At 42.3% G+C, this 25066-nt stretch overlaps 2 protein-coding genes across 2 annotated transcripts; one reads left to right on the top strand and one right to left on the bottom strand.

Moving 5' to 3' along the window:
* Nucleotides 1-3290: 3290 nt before the first annotated feature.
* LOC310772744 (transmembrane protein 151B-like) lies at nt 3291-5426 on the bottom strand (the record flags this gene model as incomplete). The annotated part of the gene is made up of 2 exons (XM_083632652.1): nt 3291-4700; nt 5349-5426. The coding sequence occupies 2 exons, from the start codon at nt 5424-5426 to the stop codon at nt 3291-3293; spliced, it is 1488 nt and encodes a 495-aa protein (XP_083488778.1).
* Nucleotides 5427-10472: 5046 nt separating this feature from the next.
* On the top strand, nt 10473-24433 carry utp25 (UTP25 small subunit processor component). The gene is made up of 12 exons (XM_083633400.1): nt 10473-10604; nt 12124-12163; nt 12361-12526; nt 14069-14317; nt 14494-14582; nt 14753-15163; nt 15824-16040; nt 17762-17964; nt 20295-20477; nt 20758-20867; nt 21357-21602; nt 24164-24433. The coding sequence occupies exons 1-12, from the start codon at nt 10498-10500 to the stop codon at nt 24417-24419; spliced, it is 2277 nt and encodes a 758-aa protein (XP_083489526.1). The 5' UTR covers nt 10473-10497; the 3' UTR covers nt 24420-24433.
* Nucleotides 24434-25066: the final 633 nt, after the last annotated feature.

Raw genomic sequence — 25066 nt, 5'->3', positions numbered from 1 at the left:
ATTAGTAATAGAGTCCAGCGCGCTTCAGCCAGGTTCGGAATAAAAAGGGTCCTGGTGCTCAACAGTGGAGGACAATATGCATAAAATAATATTTTACCTGGGCACTTCACACAGACTACCCGAAGTAAAGACACCGGAGCACTCTTTTCCGTCTGCACGTTTTAATAGAAGGGGCTGACTGACGTTTCGACAGACAAGTCTGTCTTCCTCAGAGTCTGACTCTGAGGAAGACAGACTTGTCTGTCGAAACGTCAGTCAGCCCCTTCTATTAAAACGTGCAGACGGAAAAGAGTGCTCCGGTGTCTTTACTTCGGGTAGTCTGTGTGAAGTGCCCAGGTAAAATATTATTTTATGTATATATATATATATGTATATATGTATATATATATATATATATACACACACATATACACACACACACACACACACACACACACACACACACACACACACACACACACACACACACACACACACACACACACACACACACACACACACACACACACACACACACATATATATATATACTTACATACTGTACATGTATACATATATACATATACATATATTTTGGGGGGTTTGCTAAACACGCATATTTTTTACGGCACTGGCCTGCCTTTAATTTTTATATTTACACACCTGGGAGCCCCCCAGTACCAACAGAGACTTATTGTTGGAGCAGTAGAGGGTGGAGTGCCTTGCTTAAGGGCACATCAACAATAGTTGTTGAAGGAGGTGGGGACATTATTAATTCGCTCTCCCCGCCCACGTTTTCCAGACAGTTTGTGGATTCAAACTGAGTGCATTTTTATTTATACCGGTATGCGGGAGCTTTCTAACCCCAGACATTTATTGCAAATGTTCTTTTTCCAGCATAAGAGAGACGTGAATACACATTTTAAAAGGTAATCAAACTATTTACACATCCCATTTGATTATTATGACAACAAGAACATGTTAACATTTGACAAGAAAGTAAGCTTTCAGTGGTCATGTATTGTAGCGTATGTCTGAACAGTTGTGCAATTGTCCATAATAACAGTGTCATCACATTACATTAATACTTTATTAATATATTGGAATTTACATCAACATTCAGCTTGACTACGATTCATAATGTCTAGTGTCACTTCAAGTGCATAATACTGGTATCACTACATTATTGAAAAAAATGTAAGAACAAGATGTTATTTGCTAAGATGCATATGTTTCCGTTAGATGTTATAAAAATCTGACTTATAAAGTTTGTATGTCTGTCTGTAAACCTAAGTGCATTTACATCCTTGCATATGCTGTCTGTAAACTCTCTATTCAAAGAGCCAAGCTCCAGATACAAAAATCAAATATCAACAACCGAACTCACTAGTGCTTTTGAAATATTGTGGCTTGTTAATGTGTGGTGTGCTCTCTCACTATGTGAAGACATTCAATATACAATGAATAGTGAAACAGCCACTTTACAGATTAAAAATGGAGCATCATTCCTTTAGTGTGTAGATACATAATGGTCATATACTGCATTATATGCTGGTGGTTTACATTCAGGTATGACTTCTTGTGGACTTTGTCACATTCAGTTTTAACAGTAGGAAATCATGCAAATTTGAGCACAGATTTGATGTGAGTCTTTTTGCTGCTAAATAAATACACACATAGTTTGGTTGTTTGACAGATGATAATGATGTGATTAATATGAAATCCCCCATTTCATGTCTTGTTTGATGTAACATTTGATGTAAACCTGTTCTTGTCTTTCCTTACTATGAAATTAATGTAATGCCATGTCCATGTGTTTGTCCCACAGTTGCCGGCAGGTTTGTCATGGCAGTAGGTAGCAAAAAAGTCAAATTTAAGACTAAATGTATTTGATATTCACACTTTATATTGTGTACATAGTGCACCCCTTGAAAGCACTATGATCAGACCTAGCTAAAATAATGTACTTGCTTGATTGGATGCTTGATTGGGGGGAAAAACACATTTTTTGTTTAGTTTTTCAAGGTAATATAAAAGTAATACCACAAAACCAGTGTTGGTGTTTGCAACTTCTGAGTTTCTGGGTCAGAAAAGCCAAATTGATCAAAGGTCAAAGGAAAAATCCACTATAAAAACATTAGCTTGGCAATGTGCCTTGCATTCCTGGGCTCTTTTTGTTGTTTGGTGATGTATTTTCTTATTCCCAGGCAGGGATAACTGGTCAACACATCATGTCAACATATTTCCAGCACAGATACAAAGGAGTTCAACAGTAGAAAAACTTTCAATTATCTAAAACATCAACAGTAAATGTCACGTTTTGGTGTCAGTCCTTCAGGATCAAAGAGCAAAGGCTTCTGTCTAGAGCCGCCACTTCGCACCAATGTTCAACAGGGTCAAATTCATAGAAGAGGAAGAAATACCAATTTCACCACCTCAATAGACCAGAATGCAATGCAGCCACAAGACATGGTGTGTTTTGAATAAATCGCTCGCTCTACGTACATGTCAAATCCACAGCTGTTCAGTCCATTCTATGAGTGTTGTCAAAAGTCATTCTGGTAAATGTAGGAAAATACTCCTGAATCTATTGAATGTCATAGCTTGATCATTTAGAACAGTGTAAGAGTATCCTAGTGTCGGTTTTTCATTTAGATATTTAAGGGTTCGATATTAACCCATGTCTCATTGTGATATGCATAAATGCAATATTTTTTGATGGTTTGAATGTATAGCACTATGTTCTTCATCTTGCTCCTTCTATTGAGATTATCGTATTCATTTTCACAGTTATTGCTGTAAATAGAAGTTGGCGAGCCGCAACCTTTCCAACTACATTTCAACAAATTTGTGGAAAAGTCCTAAAAATGTTTGTCGGAGAATGATAAAAGTTTCTCAGAGCAGCTCCACCTTTTTGTTTGAGTTACGGAGAGTCCAATGTATGAGTGAAATATGTTCTGTAGATTTACACCTGCCCATCTGCTCCGTGGTCCTTGAAGAGGTCTTTTGAGGTAATTACAGCTTCAGTTTCAGATGTACATAATGTTTAACAGCTTTTGTCTACATAGTTTCCATTGGACGCCAAGCCAAACCACATTCACTATGCTCTCCACCCACATATCACTCTGTTATTGCTTGGTGTTTCTCTGGTATTTTTTCTTAACAGAACAGAATCACAATGCAGCATGTTTGTGTTCTATACATGTAGGCCTACATCTCACATGAGACCTTGTTTTTACACTCTGCATCTGCTGTCCAGTTTCTTTGTATGCTACAGAAATGCCACTGTGTTTTTGTCAGTGACTGCATAATCATAGAGAAGTCTCCACACAGGAGCCATTTCTGTGGAAGGACCTGTGGTTGTGACAATTCTCGCTGCAGTGGACAATGAGCACTGGAAAGCAAAGGGCGTCCTGGTAGTCTGGGGGATCCTCGTCGTCTGTGGTGAGGCGCTCTGACAGGCAGCGGGTGTTTTCACTGGGACTCTCCTGGTCCTCCAGGCTGCCACTCCTCCAGAAGCAGCTACGCTGGGAGCCGTAGCGGCGAGCCAGGGAGAAGCGGCTGCCGCTGAAGGGAATGCGGGAGCTGGCACCGGTACAGATGCTGAGGGCGCTCCTGGAGAAGACGGACGAGCAGCTGATGGCTCTGTGGCAGCGCTCACAGTTCTGACGCAGGCCGCTGAAGCTAGTGGGGCACTGGGCCAGGTCCATGAGGCCAGCCTCCGAGTAGCTGGGAACGAGCTGCTGGTTGGATCGAATATGCCATTCCAGCTCTGTGCTGTCAATGGTGTTGACGCGGGGGATACGGCGGCAATACGGCCGGTCATCACAAGGGGTCACTGGAAAGTAATCGTGTCCAAAGAGCTTCTCGACACGATAGTGGACATATGCAGTACGATACTCTGTGAAGACTCTCAGAGGCCAGGAGAAAGTGAAGAATGAGGCAAGCCAGAAAACATAGTGGGACAGATACCAGGGGTGGTGATCTGGGTCAGAGAGCACCATGACATACTCCTTCAGGTCAATGTTTTTCAGGTGCATGCCCTCCCGGGCTTCCATATAGTCATCAAGGCCCTCGTTGTCAGTGAAAAACCTTGCCCGCTGAGTGAGGTAGGAATTCTCCGACTCTACATTGGCAAAGCTGAAGCACTTGGTGAACCGCAACTTTGTAAGAGCCGACTTCTCCAGGCCAAGCAGCTGTTTTGAAACATCCTTCACGCCACAATGACTGTGGTCAAATTCAGCTTCTGCCACGTGGGTGTTGACACGTTCATGGTAAACCTGGGTACTGGTGTAAGCGTCTCCATTGCGATAGCGTGTGACTTGTCGAGTTCGGCGAACATAATGATAGCTGATGGCCTTCCACCAGATGCAGGGTTTAGCTTGCTGCATCCTTTGGGTACGCTCATAGATGCCCTCCACGTCCCCTTTGTGCTGCAGCTCGTTCTTGACATGGCAGTGCCAGCACTCCACAAGGTAGACCAGATAGAGCATGCCCAGTAGGGCCAGGGGGATGTAAATATAGCCATCAGAGCAGGGACTGTCATGGTACATCATGGATTTCCCTTTGAAGGCACTGTCAAAGGTGAGGCGGGTCACCTTGGTGACCTGACACCACACCATGGCTCCCATGCAGCCATACATGAGGACGGACAGCAGGAGGCATTTCCAGAAGCTCTCCCGGCATAGTGACTTGCTCAAAGATGGCTTCAGAGGCCTTTGCTGTTGAGGTAAAGCACACACAAAACCAGGTGGGAATTGAGAATAATTTCTTAGCTATTCAGTGAAAGTGAATGCAATGTGCAGCAGGACGGAGCGCAGTACACTTGAACTGCTGCTGCATGACAACATATGAATATATGAATATGAATATGGCAAACAAAAACAACAACAAACATAAATGAATCACTCCTTTTTCGATGATAAATGAGAAACAAGTGGCTGGGAAGCAATTGCTTTTTCCAGCTTTGCAGTGATTTCATGCCATTTCTATGGATCTTCTCCTGCACAGTGCTTTGGCAGGGTTATGTGCTGAGGAGAGAGATTAAGTTGAAATCAATGCAATTGGCCCACTACAGCAAACGACAAAGGCAGGTTAAGAAGCCCTGAGCCCTCAGAAGGCCCTGGCAGGTTACCAGTCACATGTAGGCTAGCTTAGGAGACACTGATTCTGAATTGATTGATGTATGAAAGCATTTCTATCTTCCCCTCAAAGTATAACGGGGGTCTTTTTTATTATATAAGACCATAGAGAAACCCTTCTGCAGTGTGTTACAGCCTGCACACCCTGCCACGAGATCTAACAAACAAGCCATAATGAAGCCCATTTGCTCTAGCAGACGATGACAGAAAACCAACAGTATAGCCTACCTCCTCTCTGGTGTCTTCCTCCAAGACGGTGGTCGCACTGCTTTCACTGGCTATCGCAGCCGATGCCGGGGGGGACATGGTGCTGGTATTATGATGATAGGGCGTGGAGTACCTTTGGCTCTGCAGCGTCCCTCAGCCAAGACGAGCTGCTTGGCACGCTTGCATTATATCTACGACCATTTGGATGCACCCAACCCTAAAAACATCCCGAGGTTTAGCAGGTGGACGCATGCATCTTTCCAGTCGGTGCAATGAAAAAAGCGGGCGGGACTTGGAGGGGAGTCCGCATCTCCCCACACCACGCTGGAGCTGTCAGTGCCGCAGTAACATGATCGTAGATGATTAGGCTGTATTAGCTGGTCGACTCGTCACTACAACACGAGCATGCCCTGCCCCTGGCGGCCTGCGCTGTAGGCTGCTCATCAGTATGCAGGAGGTAATTGTGCTTACTGCTTGTGCTTACTGCTCTATGGAGTGCTGGCTGGCAGGTCGCTGTCCATGGTGCTGAGCGATGAATCCATCACTTCAAATGGCTGCAGTAATCCCATAACGAGTTTTAGGAGGATACTATAAGAATACCAAAATAAAAACTAGTGATACCATTGGGGAGGATTAGACATTTATAAAAGGCACTAGGTGATCATTACATCAATAAAAATAATAAAATCAAATATGCTTTCAGAAAAGCATGATGCTGTTTCACCCTCTTAAAGGACCCTTTCCTCACATTCCATTCCCCAGTGTGTTTTGAGGTTTTGAGAAAGGTGAGAGAGAGGAGACTCCTTTGAAATTCACATCAATAATATAATTAAGTAACTTCAAGTGCCAATCACTATCAGTGGAACTGTGTGTGTGTGTGTGTGTGTGTGTGTGTGTGTGTGTGTGTGTGTGTGTGTGTGTGTGTGCGTGTGCGTGCGTGCGTGCGTGTGTGTGTGAGAGAGAGAGAGACTTCAGCTCTACACAAGTCTTCTTATATGAAGTAACACAAGGTTCTATAAAACGTTAAGTAGGTGTAAATTGTAGTAGTCCTGCAGGTCCAGTGTGTGGGTCGAGTGATACACTATGGACTGCAGAATGTATGAAGCCAACAAAGAAAGGAGTTAAAAACTACAAAATTTTAATCATTTTAATGCAAATGTGTCAAAATAAAATATATATTCATACAGCTACACAGAGTATGGTAATATTTATGTTATAATATTTGAAAAACAATTCTCAAAAATTATTGTAAGGAGTCCATAAATGTAATGGACAAGGCAAAGGCAACACTTGTTCCCGGAAACCAAACCACTGTATCAAACATTAACTGAGTCTGATGGAATGGAGCCATTAGCACAGAAAGGTTCACATCTTGTCTGGATATCTGGTTATGGATTAGAAATAATTGTGACCACAACAACATTCAATATAGTATAAACAGAGCATTACTTCTCATAAAAAAAACATTACAAAACAACACACAGCTTCAAGATTGTTCAGATATGTGTCATGCAAGAGACCCTCCAGCAATAATATCATAATAGCCTATATAACATGTCAGGTCACAATTGTACTTACAAAAGAAAAATACAAAAAAAAAACTTTCAGAAACCAATTCAAAGTCTCACAGATTAATACAAGACGGGACTCCAAGTTGTTGGCTTGCAAGCTTTGTTGTTGTTGTTGTTGTTGTTGTTGTTGTTGTTGTTGTTGTTGTTGTTGTTGTTGTTGTTGGAGGAGGACAGTCAGTCTTACCCATTTGATAAAGAGTGAGGATGTTGTGTTTTAATGTTTCTGAATTGTTAGGAGGGAAGAGTCTTTCACCCATCAAACCTTCTGAGATATAATGACGATTGAAGTTCTGCAAATAAACAGTGAGCTCCATAAATGCTTGCATATAACTACATGCTGATATTTTGGCTCCACACTTGTATTACTTTGGGCAGGAAATGACAGAATGACCCTGTGGTTGAAGAGCAGACTGTCAGCTTTAATAAATGTAGGCTTCTTTCTAGAACCAACGCTCAGCAATCATACAGCGAGAAATCAATCAGAAATATCCATTTCTCCATGACAGCAGCCTCAATAGATCAGAATGCTCTTTCGATGCAATGATGCGATCACCATTGCTCTTTCTACCTTTATATCCTGCAGCTGAAAACAACAAAGGTCAAGCCAGTTCCTGGGAGTGGTTGAAAGGCATTCTGGGAAATGTAGGAAAATTACTACCTGAAGTAAGAAGTAGACGAGGCAGGTCGAGGGAAGATGGAGACAGCAAAAAGGTAAATTAGTCTACACTCAATCACAAAAAATCCTGGAATGCACTGAACTTCACAGATTGGTGAGAAACGACAACGTAGGAGTTTTTGACTGTTTTTCCTTAAAGGACAACACATTATTTTTTTAACCCATTCTGAACAAAGTAGCCCTTCCAAAAAAATAAATAGTATATGGAGTCAAAACATGTTGCTTCTGTTTGTTACTGACCAAATACTTCTGAGTCATCTTAGGAAACAATGACTGAGCAAGATAAACTTCAAACTCTGTGGCCTTTGATTCCTGTTGACCAAATCGTGTGAATACAGTACTCCTACTTCCAATCTGTTCACTCCTTTTCCCAGGGTCTCCTGTTCTTGTGACGAAGGGTCCCCTTCAAGAGAGAGCCATGACATTATTGGTTATGATCAATTTTGAGATGCTCACAATAGGGCTGGGCAATACAGACCAGCCCTGTATTTAGGGTGAATTGTGATACACAATAGAAATCAATAGAAATGTTCACATAAGTCAAAGCCACATGTGAGATGTCACAAGCACTTAAGATATCACAATATTTTGACCAAATACCTCTATGGATATTGCAACAACATTGTAGGGTAGGGATGACTATTGGTGATTTCACTAAATATTTAGCCTACACAATGAGATGTTTGATAAATAATCATCAGTAATGTGGATATAATGACTAAAGGCAAATAATAGAAAAGCTAAGTTCAGAAAATGACATCACTTTACTGTAATGCAGGAAAAGTCAATACCTGCAATATCACGATATTACGATATGCAAAATCTAAGATGATATCTAGTGTCATATCAATACCGATACATTGCCCAGCCCTAGGTCACATGCATACATACTACTTTTCTGCCACGAAGAATCAACCTGGGACCTTCAGAGCATGTGAAACTTACAGAATACATGTTGGAGAGGTTGGAGAGGTTGTTGAAAAGCACTTGACCCGCGCTCACTTTGTTCCTCACGCCTCGCACGGTCCCGTTCTTGCTGCAGATGTTGATCCGCTTGTTGCTGAAGAGCAGCTCTCTCTTGGCACTGGCGTACAAAAGCAGGGGGTCGTCTGGCTCGCCCCCGCTGTCCTCCTGGATGGCCTCCCCCAGCAGACCACTCAGGTGGCTGTTGGCTTCGCTGCAGCTGGGCGGCAAGCCGTCCCGCTCAGCCTCCGGGCTGCTGGTGCAGTCCGAGTCCAGCGAGTCGCAGTGCCACGCCGTCTCATCCTTAAACACCTCCGTCAGCACGCGGCCGCTGTTCGCAGATGCCACCCGAAACCGCACCGTTCTCCCGCTCTTCTCTTTCTCCTGTTTCACATTTGGCCCCTCCATTGAAACACAAGAAAAGGTGTCTTACATGTTTTAAGTGCCACTCACCGAAGCCAGACGTGCTCTTTCAACCTAAGCCATAGCGGTGCGCAATTATAAAACAATAGGCTAATATCCCCATTGACGTGTCAAAACTGAGCCTGGAAATGGCCAGAGTGGGAAAACTGGACACCAGTATGGTTAATAATAAATGAGGTTCTGCCATGGTAACAGCTAAAACAGGCAAACAGTAAATTGATATCATCACGTCAATAATTTACCAAGGTCACTCTTCGAACACCAGACAGACTGTTGTCTAGTCTTTAGGTACTCAGATAGGCTACAAGCCATGATTGGCTTAGGAGCAGTATGGACCTGTTTAACCTGTTGCACTTTGCTGTACTCTCCATTACCCTTGAAGGCGCTGTCCAAATTTGATCTTGTAGATTTGGATGTTAATGGAGAGCAAAGATCAATCAAATTATTGTCAGAAATCTATTTGGAAGCCATATCTTATGAATAAATAAATAAATAAATAAATAAATAAATAAATAAATAAATAAATAAATAAATAAATAAATAAATAAATAAATAAATAAATAAATAAATAACAACAACAACAATATTCATTGATTAATTAATTAATTAATAGAGAAGTGTGCATGTGTGTGTGTGTGTGTGTGATTGAGTGAGTGAGTGAGCAGAATTTTGGCTGGCCACGGCTATGCCGTTTTACATATGATCGGGCTGAAACTTTCAGGGGGTGTAAAGAGCACCCGTGCGGGTGACCTGCATGATGGTGCTGGATTTTTTAATTCGGTGATTGCCCTAATTACCTAATGATGTGATGTCATCAGTAATGTCATCAGTGTTGATGTCATCAGTGATGTCATCTTTCTGAGAAGTGATGATGTCATAAGTGATGATGTCATCAGTGATGTCATCTTCTTCTTTTTGGTGTTTTATGGCAGTTGGTATCCTCAAAGTTGCATTACTGCCCTCTTCTGGATCCATCCATCCACTGTTTCCCTGCCGAGAGCTTGCTCTCTTCTTTTTCATCTTTGGTGCTTTATGCCACCCGGCATCCCTCACCTCCTCTTGTCATGTCATCAGTGATGTAATCAGTGATGATGTCATCAGTAATGGCCCTAATTACCTAATGATGTGATGTCATCAGTGATGATGTCATCATCAGTGATGCTGTCATGTTCCAGACCAGGGGGGCTAGGGGGGGTCCCCACGGGTCCCGCTAGTAATAATAATAATAATAATAATAATAATAATAATAATAATAATAATAATAATAATAATAATAATAATAATAATAATAATAATAATAATAATAATAATAATAATAATAATAATAATAATAATAATAATAATAATAATAATAATAATAATAATAATAATAATAATAATAATAATAATAATAATAATCCATCTTGTCCGACGTAAAATTAGTCCGTTCCGGTCCGTCCTCAATCTTTGTCCGACTCAGCGCCCGCATCGTCAGCATGAAAGGAAGCATGTGTGCGCCAGCCGCCTATCAAAAGAAAGCTACATCCATGCTGTCAACATGGGTAAGGGTAAACGAAAGCAGAATAAGCAACTTTTTATGAATTTGTCAAAAAAACAGAAGAAACATCTGAAAGAATTTGGAGAGGAGCACCCGTTCCATGACACGTAAGCAGCACAGTCACCTAGTCTTGTGTTAAAGCAGTATTTCGTATTTGTATTAGCTGTTTGGCTAGCTAACTTAGCCCACACTAGCTAACATTAGCAATGAAGGATGCCATTAACGATAACGTTAAGTCGTTAGCGTAACTTACAAGGTGTCTGGAGAGTCATAACATAGCCACGTACAAGTGACAAGTATGGGTACATGTTATAACGTTAACGTAAAAAAATGTTATAACGTTAGCGTTACTTTCAAGCAACCATTCACTACCAGCCAGGGACGAACCTTTTCCTGCATTGATTTGAGAGAACATTCACACTCATTCAAACTCATTAAAAAACCTGACTTTTTAACGTGGACTTGCTTATCAGCGAACGTATACGAACGAACATGAGAGAAGACCTTTTTACGCATTGTTTGGATTCCCCTTTGATTTGGGCATCTGATACACTGACCAGAACCTATTTCAGCAATATACAAACTTTTAGAAACAGTTCTCCTGTCCCACACATAGACATCTGATCATCAAACACCAAGTCACCGTGGATGTTAGCCCCATAATGTTCCACTGTTCCGGAGGGCTATGTGGATGTTTAGTTTTAATAGTTTTTTTTATTAACTAGCTCAATTACTTATATGGTGACATTTAAGGTCCTGCAGCCTGTTGCACCAGCTGAACGTAAGTTCTGTCTTAAGTTAGGGTGTAAAGTCCACACTAACTGCTACGTTCAAACTAGTTAGTTTGACACTAAAGTTGTGTCTTTGTTTGGTTGCACCACGGAGACGTAAGGTACATCTTAACTAGTAGACCCTAAAGTCCATATACTAACCAAAATAGTGTCGCAGACAATGACGTGTACAGTATCTGTGACCAATCAGTGAAAAGCACGGTGGAAACGGTGTTTATTTACGGTTGTTTAAGTAAGTGGAGTGAAAACAGGACATGTTGCCCACCGCAAATTAGTGCTTTCATATTTCATCAACACTAATCAAATGAGAACGTTATTGAGTAACGTTCGTTTAGGTTCATATTACTGTTAACGTTTATCTGTGAGCTCTTCATCAGTATTGTAGGCTAATTTACCACCATCCTAAATTGTTGCGGTTATTTTAATTTGTATGCAGTGCTGCAGCTTGTGGGAAACAAAAGCGTGAGTCATAAATATCAACGGGTGTAATAATTGATCACGGAGAGCGCGTTGCGGATGCAAAACAACGATGCGCCACGGTGCCAAGTTGCAATCCGTGCCAACTGCTATTTTACGGAGGACTTTACACCTAGTAAGACGTAGGTGTAAATTTTAAGTTCTAACTTATGCCTACGTTGTAACTATTTCACTTGGTGCAACCCAAATATTTTTAGTAGTGCGTAAACTCAGACTTAGTGAGACTTTACGTTCAAACTAGCTTACGTTTCAACTTACGCACAGCTGGTGCAACCCACTGCTGTCAAGGTTAAATACCATCCAATGTTACTAAACCACATAACTGAATTAATTCCAAGTGTGATTTATGTTTTTACAGTGTCAACGAAAGACCTGAGAGAACTCAAATAGTGGACCTGGTGAGTAGCAATGACGAAATCCTATGTACTGTAACCCCATTTTATGAGATACAAGCTTGATTGATGCATACAGGTGCAGGGTCAAGAATTGGCTCGATTTGTTGAGACTAGATGTTCTCGGCAGCATTAACAGGGATCTAGAGTTTGTTGAAGGACATTTTGAGCCATTCAGTTTGACCATCTTTTCTCTGCTACAGCCGGCAAGCCCAGAACAGTCTGACGTTGAGAGCGAGGATGATGAACCAGAACAGAAAACAGCCTATCAGAAACTTCTTTCAGCTCTCGGCCGACCTGCCAACAACGACCAGAGTGAGGAAGAGGATAGCACGGGTGATGAAGAGGAGGAGGAAGACGAAGTTCTTGGTGAAGGCAAAATGTTTATTTCTGGCTCATATATAAGAAAAATTTACTTTTTGTGTTCCAAAAAAGATGAAAGGGTAGCACATCTCAATTTACAAAGTCAAGGAGGACAAAATACTCACATTTCACTTCACACAAATCATTTTTATTTGGCTCACATCACAAAAAAAACACGCATTTCGGTAGAGCCTTCTTAAGAGCGTTTGAACTATACAGGTTCAGTTTGGTATATTATAATACTTTTTGTGTGAGGGCATTTGTACAGATTAACATAGCTGTAAGAGATAATCAATTAGTAGGTGTGTGTTACATGGTTTTACATGGTTGTACGGCACAACATGGAGGCAAAGAACCACCCAATGTGAAGCCGAGTGTGATTCAAATAATTCCAGTCCCTTTTACAACCAATCTGCAATGGGGTAAGGTTGGCTCCATCGCCGTACACAAGCTAGTGTTGTTGCGATCTCAGGTTTAGCCAATTTTCTCAGCAGCTGAGCAGGAAACGGATTTCACCATTGAAATCGGTGTGAATTGTACTTGTTAGTCAGCTAGTGTTTCAGTCACTGGTGTTTTGAGAAATCGTTGTTACAGGTTGAGTAATGGATTAATTTAGAACGGTGATTAAACTTGAGCCGAACTACGTGTGCAATATACACAGTTTTAATCCACACCTGTCAGAAATCAGAAAAGAGTATTCACACTAGGGCTGCACGATATGAGGAAAAGCTGCAATGTGCGATAACACTGCGATGACGATATGACCTGCGATAAATAAATAAAATGCTATAAACAAAAATATTAATGGGTAGGGGTGCTCCGATCCGGCTAAGCCACGATCCGATCCGATTCCGATTCCTGGGGTCATGATCCGATTCCAGAATCGATTCTCGATTCCAACAATTCTCGATTCCAGAATCTAGAATCGATTCTCAATTATGTAGTTTTATATTGCAATAACACTAAATCTAAGACAAAAAATGACAAATGTATTAATGCTGAACTTCAAATTCAACTTCTGAAGTATTACAGTGAGGGCCTAAATTCATTTTGCAATATGAGTGTGTTAATTTAAGCATACGTATCAGTAAGTGGCACGGGATTCTCAAAGCCTGTGTTGAGGGTCATACGAACAAAAATGCACTCTTGAAGCAAAAAAAAATCCAAAACCAACAAGTTAATTATTTACATTTTTACTTCAATGTAGAACAGTCATTTCTTACACATGAGATTACTTTTAGCCTTTTAGTCATAACGATTATTGAAAGATATTCCATATTCCAGACTGAAATGTTATAACAGAAGTGGAGTATTGGCCAGAATGACATGAACATTTGGACACTTATTTAGCCGGTATCTTGCATGTTGCGTTCAGGTGCACTGTAATTTTTTTTTTTTTTTTGCGATAACACGTGACTTTTACGATGTGTTCATCGTGCATTTTCATATCGCGATGACGATGAAAATACGATTAATCGTGCAGCCCTAATTCACACAGACCATGGTATAAAGCAATTGAATCAATCATATTGCGGCTTGCCCTTATAGGGGAGACTGATGGAGTCGGTGAGGAGGATGGTGATGAAGGGGAAGAGGAGAAGCTGAAGGACGGAGATGAAGCTCTGACTGAAGCAGTGGAGGAGGAGGAGGGGGCGGGAGTGGAGGAGGAGACGGCAGGAGAAACAGAGGAGTTCACAGACAAGGAGAACGAGTCTCAGTTCTGTCTGGAGAGCAACTTCACGAGCGAGGGAGAACCGGAAGATGCTGAATGCACCGCTAAGCAAGAGAACAGTAAAGGTGAGTAAAGAGTTAAATACGTCATCTCAAATGCAGTATATTGTTCAAAATCTTCCAAATTTAGAGGACTGTCACTTTTTTCAATGGAGGATATACCTCACGTTGGAATGAAAAGCTTCAAGTTATAATGCATTGTGAATATGATGTGACTGAGGTATATTTTTCTGTGTATGCAGACACATTTTTGCATCATCTGAACACAGAGATTAGTGAAGAAGATGTGCAGAAGATTACTTCTGGTGCCAAAGCCAAGGCTCCGATCACGGTATAAATTCCACAGTTTTACTTTAACTATAATCTCTCCTCTGTCAAGTGCTGTTTGAATGTAAGCTACCTGTTCTTCGGTTTTTCAGTCAGCCAGATTTTTCCCTCAGTGTAAATCCTACAATATAAAGGCAGTTCATGTGCTTCTATCTTTGTCCCACCTACACGCAGTGGCCAAAACTGGGCACTCTGCTGTGCACCAGCCCCCTGGAGAAGTTTGGCCCCATTGGCCAAGAGAAAGACACCAGCCCCCCTGCTTTCCACAAAGTCCTGGAGTCCCACTGGAAATCTCTGAAACAGACCTCCAACCTTGAGGGGGTGGCAGAGGAGATCAGCCCCATCCAGCTGGAGCTGCTGGCCCTCATGGGCTCATACAAGGACTTGTACTACCCAGAAAGCTCTTCTCTGAGTCAGGGCCCACAGGTTCGCAGCACCTACTGCCTCCATGCGCTGAACCACGTTCTGAAGGCTAACTCCAGAGTCCTGGCTCACAACGCCCAGCTGAGAGAACGGAAAATTGAGGTGAAAGCTGGAGCCGAGCCACAGGACGAACCAAGAGACCAAGGCCTGACCCGGCCCAAGGTAAGACACTCATTGAGTTTTGGTTTGTTAACACTGCTACTTGTGTGGAGAGAGGAGGTCGCACACTCGTAGCCACAATGAAAAAGTTAAAACATCAACGTTTCGCTTCTTGTCAAGATATGTTGGTCTTTTACACATTCTATTTTTGTGCCAAGTGCAAATGCAGCTTAGGTGTAATAGTTATTTAGGTTGTATGTTACACATCCTTGACAGAATTCTCCACCTAGTTCTGAAGTGAACTCAAATCAGGTGCGCTTGTGTTATGAGCCAAAACAGATTTTAAGCACTCTGCAGTCAGACTTGAGTGGTTCACTTCTTACCTCACAGAGAGCAAATTGTCAAGCTGAGGATCTCATGTAATCCATAATTAATTTTGTGTTGCTGCTTAACGTGTGTAGAACTGTCATCAATAATACATCCCTCAAAATTTAATGTATTTAGTCATTCAACGTTTTTGAAACAAGTTTGATTTTCTGTATATTTTGCATCAGTCAGTAGCCTTTTGCGAGCTGTTTGACCCATCTGTGTTTTCGGATGACCGATTAAAAAGACGCATATGAAAAAAACGGACTCTGTGTGCAAAGACCTGAGCCACAATGTTTGAAAATGCAAAACCTAATTTCTTTCTGACCAACCACTCGGCTGTTACGCCCATGCCAGGTCCTGATCCTCGTGCCGTTCCGAGACGGAGCCCTGCGAGTCGTGCAGACACTCATCTGCCTGCTGGAGACCAAGAGCAAGAAGATGGTCATCAACAACAAGAAGAGGTTCAAGGATGAGTTTGGAGAGGAGCCGGGAGACAAGCCCCCCAACCTGCAGAGACCAGACGACTACCACGCCATCTTCTCAGGCAACGTCGACGATCACTTCAGGATAGGTACATTTAAATACAACTTCTACATGTTACATTTACAGCTTAAGCCTGCAAACATTACAATAAACATCAATACAGAGTGCAAGGGTCAAGGTTGCAGTGCTCTGAATGAAATAGGTGTAACAAATATTCCTATTTACCTAAAATGATCATGTATGATGGACAATTAAAGCCAGAGTTGTTGTTATTAATAAAGAAGACAAGACATTTCAGTCCAAGTAGAACAGGAAGATCTGGGGAGGTATAGGAGTTTTTTGTTTTTTTTTTTTTTTTTAAAGACAACAGTTTTTACATACACACATTAACCCTGAGGAGAATTTTTTCTGAGATTTTCGGAAATATCGCGATATTCTGGAATTATCACGGTTTTGAAAATTTGCTGTCAGAGGCTGTAGTGGGCTCGCTTTTAAAGCCAGAGAGTGAAGTTTCTGGTATCATAGGAAACTAGAAGACCTAAGGCAGGGCTATTCAACTGGCGGATGAGTTCTAAAAAATATATATATATATATATATATATATATATATATATATATATACCGTATATATATTTTTTTTTTAACAATTGAACCTCATTTACTTATTACACCCGACTGGTTGTTTTTCAGATGTGATCTAGCTAAAGTGATCTAAACAAGTCAGATCCATTATAAATGTTTTTCAGGAGATGCTGTGATGTAACCACAAGAAAGGTGCAATATAATGTTTTTCAGGAGATGGCGCTGTGATGTAGCTAATCAAGAAAGATGCATTATAAATGGTTTTTCAGGAGATGTGTGCTGTAGCTAGCTAGGTTCTAAACAAGAAATATGGTTAAAATGTTTACAGTAGTTTTCCTTTCTTGTTGCACTACAATGTTACAATGCTGTGAGACATAGCTAAACACAAAAGATGCAATATTAATAGTTTTTCATGAGATACTCAGTATTTAATACTGTGCTAGGTTCTAAACAAGAAATAATGTTTACAGTTTGTTTCCTTTCATGATGCACTATACATTTTTACAATGCTGTGGTGTAGCCATTTGACGGCTGACATGTGTTGTAGAATACTTAGATTTGTTTCAAATGTGTTAACTTTTGGGGCTTTAACACAGCTTTTGTTGCACAGAAATTAAGCACTTTTAAATGAAAATTAAGCTACTTTTGCAATGTAGTGAATTAGTGAAATACAAGTTTTCAAAATTGTGGTGGCGCATTGTATCAAGTGTACATATAATGGGATTAATAGCTCGTGGAACGGTCCGGCCCCTTAGGTTTCTGACAATGTGGCCCCCTGAACAATTAGGTTGAATAGCCCTGACCTAAGGCATTGGTTTATACTGCCAGCTCCCCCATTGGTTTATACTGCTCGGTCATTGGTCATGCTAGCTTGTAAATAACACTCCAAAGTTCGGCCAAATTTTGGCGAGGGAAAAAAAATATTGTCAAAGGGGTCCTCTTTTCACAGCCGTGTGTGTGTGTGTTGAACCTCAGCCTAACGTTATTTAGACTTTCTGATGCTATTGCATGGCTAAATCAGCTAATTTGATTTCATGGTTGGGGGGGGGGGGGGGGGGGGGGGGGTTTGCACGTAGTGGTACTTGGTCTGAAAAGTTTGGGAACCCCTGCCTGTGAGAATGGGAGGGCTATAAAAAGCAGCATCAGAGGTGTGACATGACAGTGGATTTATAATGCAACGTTGTGGTCTCTGTTTGAAGCCTGTTTCCCATCCCCTCTCTCCACCAGGCATTTCCATTGTGAGGAGCAGCATGCGTCTCTACGCCCCCTTCTACTCCTCTGACATCATCATCGCGTCCCCGCTGGGCCTGCGCACTGTGCTGGGCGCCGACGGAGAAAGCAAGAGAGACTTTGACTTCCTGTCCTCCATCGAGCTGCTGGTGGTGGACCAGGCCGACGTCTTCCTCATGCAGAACTGGGAACATGTCTTGGTAAAGATACTAACCTGTTAAACATGACAAATTACTGCATGCCTTAATCTCTTCAATACATTAAAAACAAATCTTCTTCTTCTTCTTCTTCTTCTTCTTCTTCTTCTTCATCTTTTTTTTTTTTTTTTTTTTTTTTTACTGCTGGTGAAAAAACAGTACCCTCTGCTGTCCCTCAGCGGCCAGTGTAGATTTTTTAAATGACCACTTGCCTTTAGAGAAACATTGCAGCAGCCTTGACAGTATACCAGATATTTGTGCCAGATATTATGCCTCTGAAACAGCATTAACACTATGGGACACTAAAAGTCTCCACTGAAACTAATAATAAGGTTATTATTATTTTGATCTGACCTCCCCTTAGATTTGGCAATGTGGACTCTGTTTGTCCGGCCTCTGTTTCAAGAATTTTGTCTGGCCACAGCTATGCCATTTTACGTGCGATCGGGCTGAAACTTTCAGGGGGTGTAAAGAGCACCCGTGCAGGTGACCTGACGGAGCTGGATTCAACGGTGAAGAAGGCTTATAGGCTGAAACGTTGTGAATGCCTAAGAGAAATTAAAGAACCTCACAAAGGACATCTAGAGTGCTGGCTTTTCTCCTGTTTTTATGATCACTGATGACATCACTGATGATGTCATCAGTCTGAGGCTCATGAGGAGGGTGAGGGAGAGAGAGGAGAAGGAGAGAGACGAGAGGGAGAGAGAGCGGGAAGAGACAGAGAGTAGGGATGGGGGAGAGTACTCGGGTACTCGAGTACTCGTTTGTAACGAGAGTACTCGAGTACCGTTTCCGCTGTCCGGGTACTCGCCCCACCCCCCTCCCCTATAAAAATGGCCGATCTAACGTTAACAGCGTCTGGCGAATCGCCAGCAACACAGACGTCCATGTATATTAACGCAATCTATATTCAGCAGATGTAAAATAAACAAGATTTGATTGCAGTTGTTTTCCATTCATGGCCAATTTATATATAGATGTGCAAGCAAAGATGTTAACGTTAGATGTTTTTTACTCGGACGGACCACTTTGACTAACGGACCCCTGACAGTAACTTTGTTTACCATAGCCAAACGTTCCGTGTTTCACCACGGGCGGGGACCATCACTCGGATGTTGTTGGTGGTTTTTGCGGTTAACGTTAGCGAACATTATTACTGTTTGCAGTTATCATGTTTGCAGTTATCACTTTTTGGCAGAACACCAGAGTTTTTAATAAGTGAATTTACTTAACAGTGATCAAGAAGCAGTATGGAATGATTACCGACATGTATTGGGAATTACTTTTACTGAGGTAGGCTAACGGCTAACACCGGATCACCTTATCACAGTCAATCTGTAAAAACTAAAAAGTGCACCAGGCAGCGCTTTTTCCATGCAAAATTGGTAATGTGTGTGAAGTTGCTGTGAACAGCCCCATACAAAGCAGATCACCCCTGCTCTCATCACAGGCATTTGGCGAATGCTAATGGTAACTGCTTAACATAGCCAAACTTAGGATCTTTCATGTGTGTGTGTCGTTCCCCCGGGGGGGGCGGAGTACTCGAGTACTCTTTCATAACAGAAGGAGAGTACCGGTACTCGAGTATTTAAATCCCTTACAATGCCCATCCCTAACAGAGAGAGAGGGAGACATTGCGTGTGCGCCAATAGGGCAGGCAAGACCACGCAGCAGCCGAGCTGTGGGCGAGGCCGCGCAGCAGCCCAGCTGTGTATGTGAGCTGCAGGGCCAGCTCGGCGAGCTGCAGGACAGGCAAGCCTAGGAATCGAGCGTGTGAGATGCCTAGTATGTGAAAACTGTAAAATGCAATGCTCTGGCGGACCACCAGCGGAGCCTCGCGGACCACAGTTTGGGAACCAATGGCCTATGGGATCATGATTATGTTATTTGATCCCATAGCCATGATGAGCCAAGATAGCCTGATGTTGCATAGTGCATACATTAAAAAGGTCTGTCTGACTCTGAAGGCATTTATTTATTCTGACTCTGTAAAGTGGAGAAAAATGTCACATTCCCCAAAACTAGTGTATCTCTGAATTATCTCTTTCACCAAATCACACACATTTAGGCTATTATATGAGATCTCCTTTTAAACAAATATTATATTTTTTTACTTCCATTCACTGAGCCTCCCCTGAAATGTTTAACTTTGTTAAAACCTCTGGTTTCGATAGAAAGCCAACTTACTAAGAAAAGTTTGGGCCAGGCTCAGGCCCATAAATGCAGCCATTTGGATGGGCAGGGATGGGCTCAGACAGAATGCACGAGCTCGGGTTGGGTAGGGGTTGTTTTTGTAGGCTCGATCTAAGCTCAACTTTGTTCGCCCTCAACAGCATGTGATGAAGCATGTGAACCTGCAGCCACTGGACTCCCATGGGGTGGACTTCTCCAGGGTGAGGATGTGGAACCTGAACAACTGGTCCAGACACTACCGGCAGACGCTGGTGTTCAGCTCAGTCCAGGACCCGCAGATCAACAACATCCTTTCCAAGCACTGTGCCAACTACCGTGGACAGGTACTGCACTATATATCCACCATAGACCATATACAAATATGGACATAGCCACCGTGAGGTCACCCATTGGTTTGTGTACTCCTGTTTTGAAGCCTTGAGTTTGTTCATTTTGACGGTCGCCATCTTGGTTATTTGAAGCCAAATGCAGCTAGCGTGAGACTTTTTTTCTTTTTTGCATGTTTTTAGCGGGGGCTTCCTATCTGGAGGAAACCCCATGGGAGCATGGGGAGAACTTGGATGTAGGTTTGTTTGAAATATTTTCTATATGGTTTTATTCCAGATTGCCACTAAGAACATGCCAAGGACAGGTTCGATCTGTCAGGTCCTGGTGCAGCTGCCTCATGTGTTTCAGATGCTCTCCTCTGACAGCTTCATGGACCAGGACGTCCGGTAAGGACCTCCTGCATTTTAAACATGTGACTTTACCATAGCCTGATAATCAAATAGAATAGAGCTGCAACGATTAATCCCGTCATAGAAGCATGGTTGGTGCCGGGAATGTATGGCAATATTGAGATTATAGGCTATAGCCTGCTATCAATTGTTTTTAATATCAATAAACACAGATCCAATATTTACCTGGAATTTATTCCATTTGACCGGGAGACTGAAATCTGCCGGGCACGTTGACCGGCACTGGAAATGCTGGATGGATATATTAATTAGTAATTACTATTACTACTTTTTGCCACATTTGCGCGCACACAACCCCACAGATGGACATCACGATGGTCCGATGTAGAAAGCTCAGAGATCGATGGGGGTCTGCCCATCGACGATGGTCGATGCCATCCTCCCATCGTGCCAACACTAGTGTAAATAAATCAAACTAGTCCCACCCAGTGATATTTTGCGTTGTTCTGCACACACTCCCTGCAGGTTTCAGTTCTTTGTGGACAAAGTGCTGCCTCAGTACAGGGACGCGGTCATGTCACACACCCTGGTTTACATCCCGTCCTACTTTGATTACGTCCGTCTGCGCAACTACATGAAGAAAGAGGAGATCAACTTTGTCAGTCTCTGCGAATACTCCAGCAAATCAGAGGTGTCCCGGGCCAGGCACTTCTTCCAGAAGGGAGACAAACAGTTCCTGCTCTTCACCGAACGATTCCACTTCTACAAGAGGTCAGTTCCTTAAATGCTTCATCTTTAACAGTGTGTATAGTAGGGATGGGCATTTCTAGCAAAAACACTATTCGAAATTCGCTGGCCAAAGTCGACTTTTAATCGAAATTCGAAAATAAATAAAAAAATGTAAAAAAAAAAAATTGTTGCATTGTCTCCCCTGATTCTAAGTCTAAGGCTTTATTAATTAATAGAAAAAGCTTCTGCTGTGGATTTTTAGCTCAAACAAGCATTGCACCACTGAAGTAAAAACATGTTACATGACATTGACATTTTCGAAAATAAAAAACGGTTTTGACAATCATGAGTGGTTCATTAAATATTTTGTAGGCTCAGGTCTGAGTGCCAAAGGGGTGCCAAAGTCACCCCCTCTCCCTCTTCATGGGATTTCATCCGCCATTCATTTTTCCATAAACCTTGCTTAAAATGCTTATAAAAATTGTTTTACTTGCTCAAACCAAGCGATTTGACTATACTTAGAATCAGGGAAGACAATGCAACATTTCACTCACAAAAAAAATAAAAAATAAAATACATTTTTTATTTTATTTTCGAATTTCGACTTTCAATAATAAAAGTCGACATTGATAATAACGATTATTCGAAAATTCGAAATTCGATGCCCATCCCTAGTGTATAGAGAGGCAAAGTGACTGCCTACTTCTGCTTCAGCACTGTACCAGAGATGTTCATCCGCCATTTATTTTCCCATACACAATTTCATAAATTCCGTATAAAAATAGTTTTACTGGTTCAAACCAAACGGTACAGATATATTTAGAAACAGCAGAGATCGCATAACTAAATGGTAAATGGCCTGCATTTATATACAGTGTAGCGCTTTTATCCAAAGCGCTTTACAATCAGTAGGTACATTCACCCATTCATACACCGAAGGCAGCAGGATACCACGCAGGGTGCTGGCACACCATCGGGAGCACTTCGACATGCAGGAGGCGGCGGGAATCGAACCACCGACCTCTTTTATCCAAAGCGATTAGTGGACAACCCGCTCTACCTCCTGAGCTACAGCCACCCCCATTTCACTGGGACCAAAACGTAAAAAAAATGCGGGTTTAAAGAAAATATTTTTTCGATGTTGTTTTTTTAAGTTTTGGTCCGAGTGAAATGTTCTATGGTCTCTCCCGATTATAGCGTTAGCTATAAACCGTTTGGTTTGACGAAGTAAAACTATTTTATAAGCATTTTACTAAATGTCTATGGGAAAATAAATGGCGGATGAAAATATCTGGTACAGTGCTGAAGCAGTAAGTGACGTTCCACTGGGTTCTTTGTTTGGTTTGAGGGGAATGTCGTGCTTAAGTATCTTGCTCAACGAGACTTCAGTAGGTTTGGCTGCACCAGGGATCAAACCCAGCCCTCTGCTTGGGGACCCGCCTGGCCAACCACAAGGCCATCCCGACACTAGAGGTTTTAGTATCAACTTCCATGGCCTCATCTGTCCAAGCCCGAGCTTGCCGCCTGGTTAGCTCATTTCCCCTGATGATCTGTATCGGTATATATTGTAAAGCAGCTTTTCAAAGTGTGGGGCGCGCCTCTGCTGGGGGACGCGAGACAAGTTGAGGGGAAAGAAGAAAATGGGCAACTTGGCCATGCTGCACAATAGCTGCACAGCCTCCACCGCACAAATCAGCCGTGAGCAGAGCTCCCGGAGTCTGACTGCCTGTTGAGACGAGTGAGGAGTTATCAGAGGAGAAGCCTGCAGTTCCAGCGCAGCTGTCTATACTGTATGTTCTCTGAGGGGAGGCTCACTTTCCCACACTTTAAAAACCCCTGTTGTAAATCAAAGAGGATTATGTCGGTAAGATAACTGTTAGCATACTAATCACGGGGGCAAATGAGCTGAAGGTTACAGTGAAAAGGTTGAGATTATTGCTGTCCAACAGCACCACCCTGAAGTAGAAAAAACAACTATAGTTTTATGGGTGGAGTGTCCCTTTTAAGTATTAACACATCAATTACTTTTTGCAGTTCAAAATTTAGACCACTGATTTCAATCTGTGAAGAGTCAAAGAATTCAAGTCCTTTGCTCAAGTCTGTAGCTACTTCACTTATAGTCTATCAATTGACAAACCACACACCAACTTCTACCAGCTAAGTGGCCTTGTGGTCTGAGTGTCCGCCCTGAGACTGGGAGGTCGTGAGTTCGATCCCCGGCCGAGTCATACCAAAGACTATAAAAATGGGACCCATTGCCTCCCTGCTTGGCACTCAGCATCAAAGGGTTGGAATTGGGGGGTTAAATCACCATGTGATTCCCGAGCGCGGCGCACGCTGCCGCTCACCGCTCCCCCAGGGGATGGGTCAAATGCGGAGAACAAATTTCACACATTGTGTGACAATCAGTGGGACTTTACCTTTACCTTTACTTACCTTTTAGCTTGAATTGTAATTTCAGTGAAAAGATTTACTAGATTTACTCCAAACAAGAACTTTATGTATTCGACAAACTCATGAGATTTCACAAGGTTATGCAACTGTACTCATACTGCACCAGATTTTTGCCAGAGTCCTGCTGATTTCTCCCTCCCCGTTTCTAGATACACAATCAAAGGGATCCAGAACCTCATCTTTTATGGGCTGCCTACCTACCCCCACTTCTACAGTGAGGTGTGCAACATGCTGGCGGCGGGTGGGCAGAGCGAGGAGGCCAGCTGGACCTGCACTGCCCTCTACACCCGCTACGATGCCCAGAAACTAGCCGCCATCACTGGGGCCCAGCGGGCCGGACAGATGGTGCACTCCAACAAGACTGTTCACCTCTTCATTACCGGAGGGGAGGACAAGGACTCTTGACCATCTAGAACAGTTAACAGAGGGACCACTGTACTCTAACTATTGTAGATCAACTGTACATAAAACTACATCAGGTATTGCCAGTATACAGACTACCTGCTCCTCATGTTATTAAACTAGGATGATTTGTATTGAAGCCTTGCTTGGATGTTAGAGGGAAGGTGTTGAATGCAGGTATGTGGGTTTGCAAAGTGCCATCTCTACAACAGTTCTGCCTGTCAAATACTGTAGCAGAATAACTGGTCTGACATGCACACTCAGGAGAAGAACATGGTAATATTTGCTGTGTTTTGTAAGTAAGTATTACTTACTTCCAGCTTCAACACAGAGTCCAGGAAGGTTAAGCCATAAAATACAGTCCAGGACGGTTAAGCCGTAAAATGCTACCCTTGGTTTGCAGCCTAGTCACAGGTGTTATCACTGAGACAAGAGTGAAAACGTGACTTACTGGTTGGATGTATATTTACAAATTCAGCACAGAAATGTTTGAAAACTCGTAAACTTCTCTTGTTGATTATCATGCGAAAGGTCTCCTGTCCTATCATTTGACACAAGTCTACGTCTAGAAAAGCCATGGAGTCATCCTGTTCCTAAAGTGATATGTACAGTATTTGATGGTACATGTTTTGATAATACATGCTTTTTGT

Source organism: Poromitra crassiceps (assembly GCF_964638095.1).
Source record: "Poromitra crassiceps genome assembly, chromosome: 3".
NCBI lineage: Eukaryota > Metazoa > Chordata > Actinopteri > Beryciformes > Melamphaidae > Poromitra > Poromitra crassiceps.
Note: the sequence above shows the minus strand (reverse complement) of the source record. Positions and strands in the feature narration are given on the sequence as shown.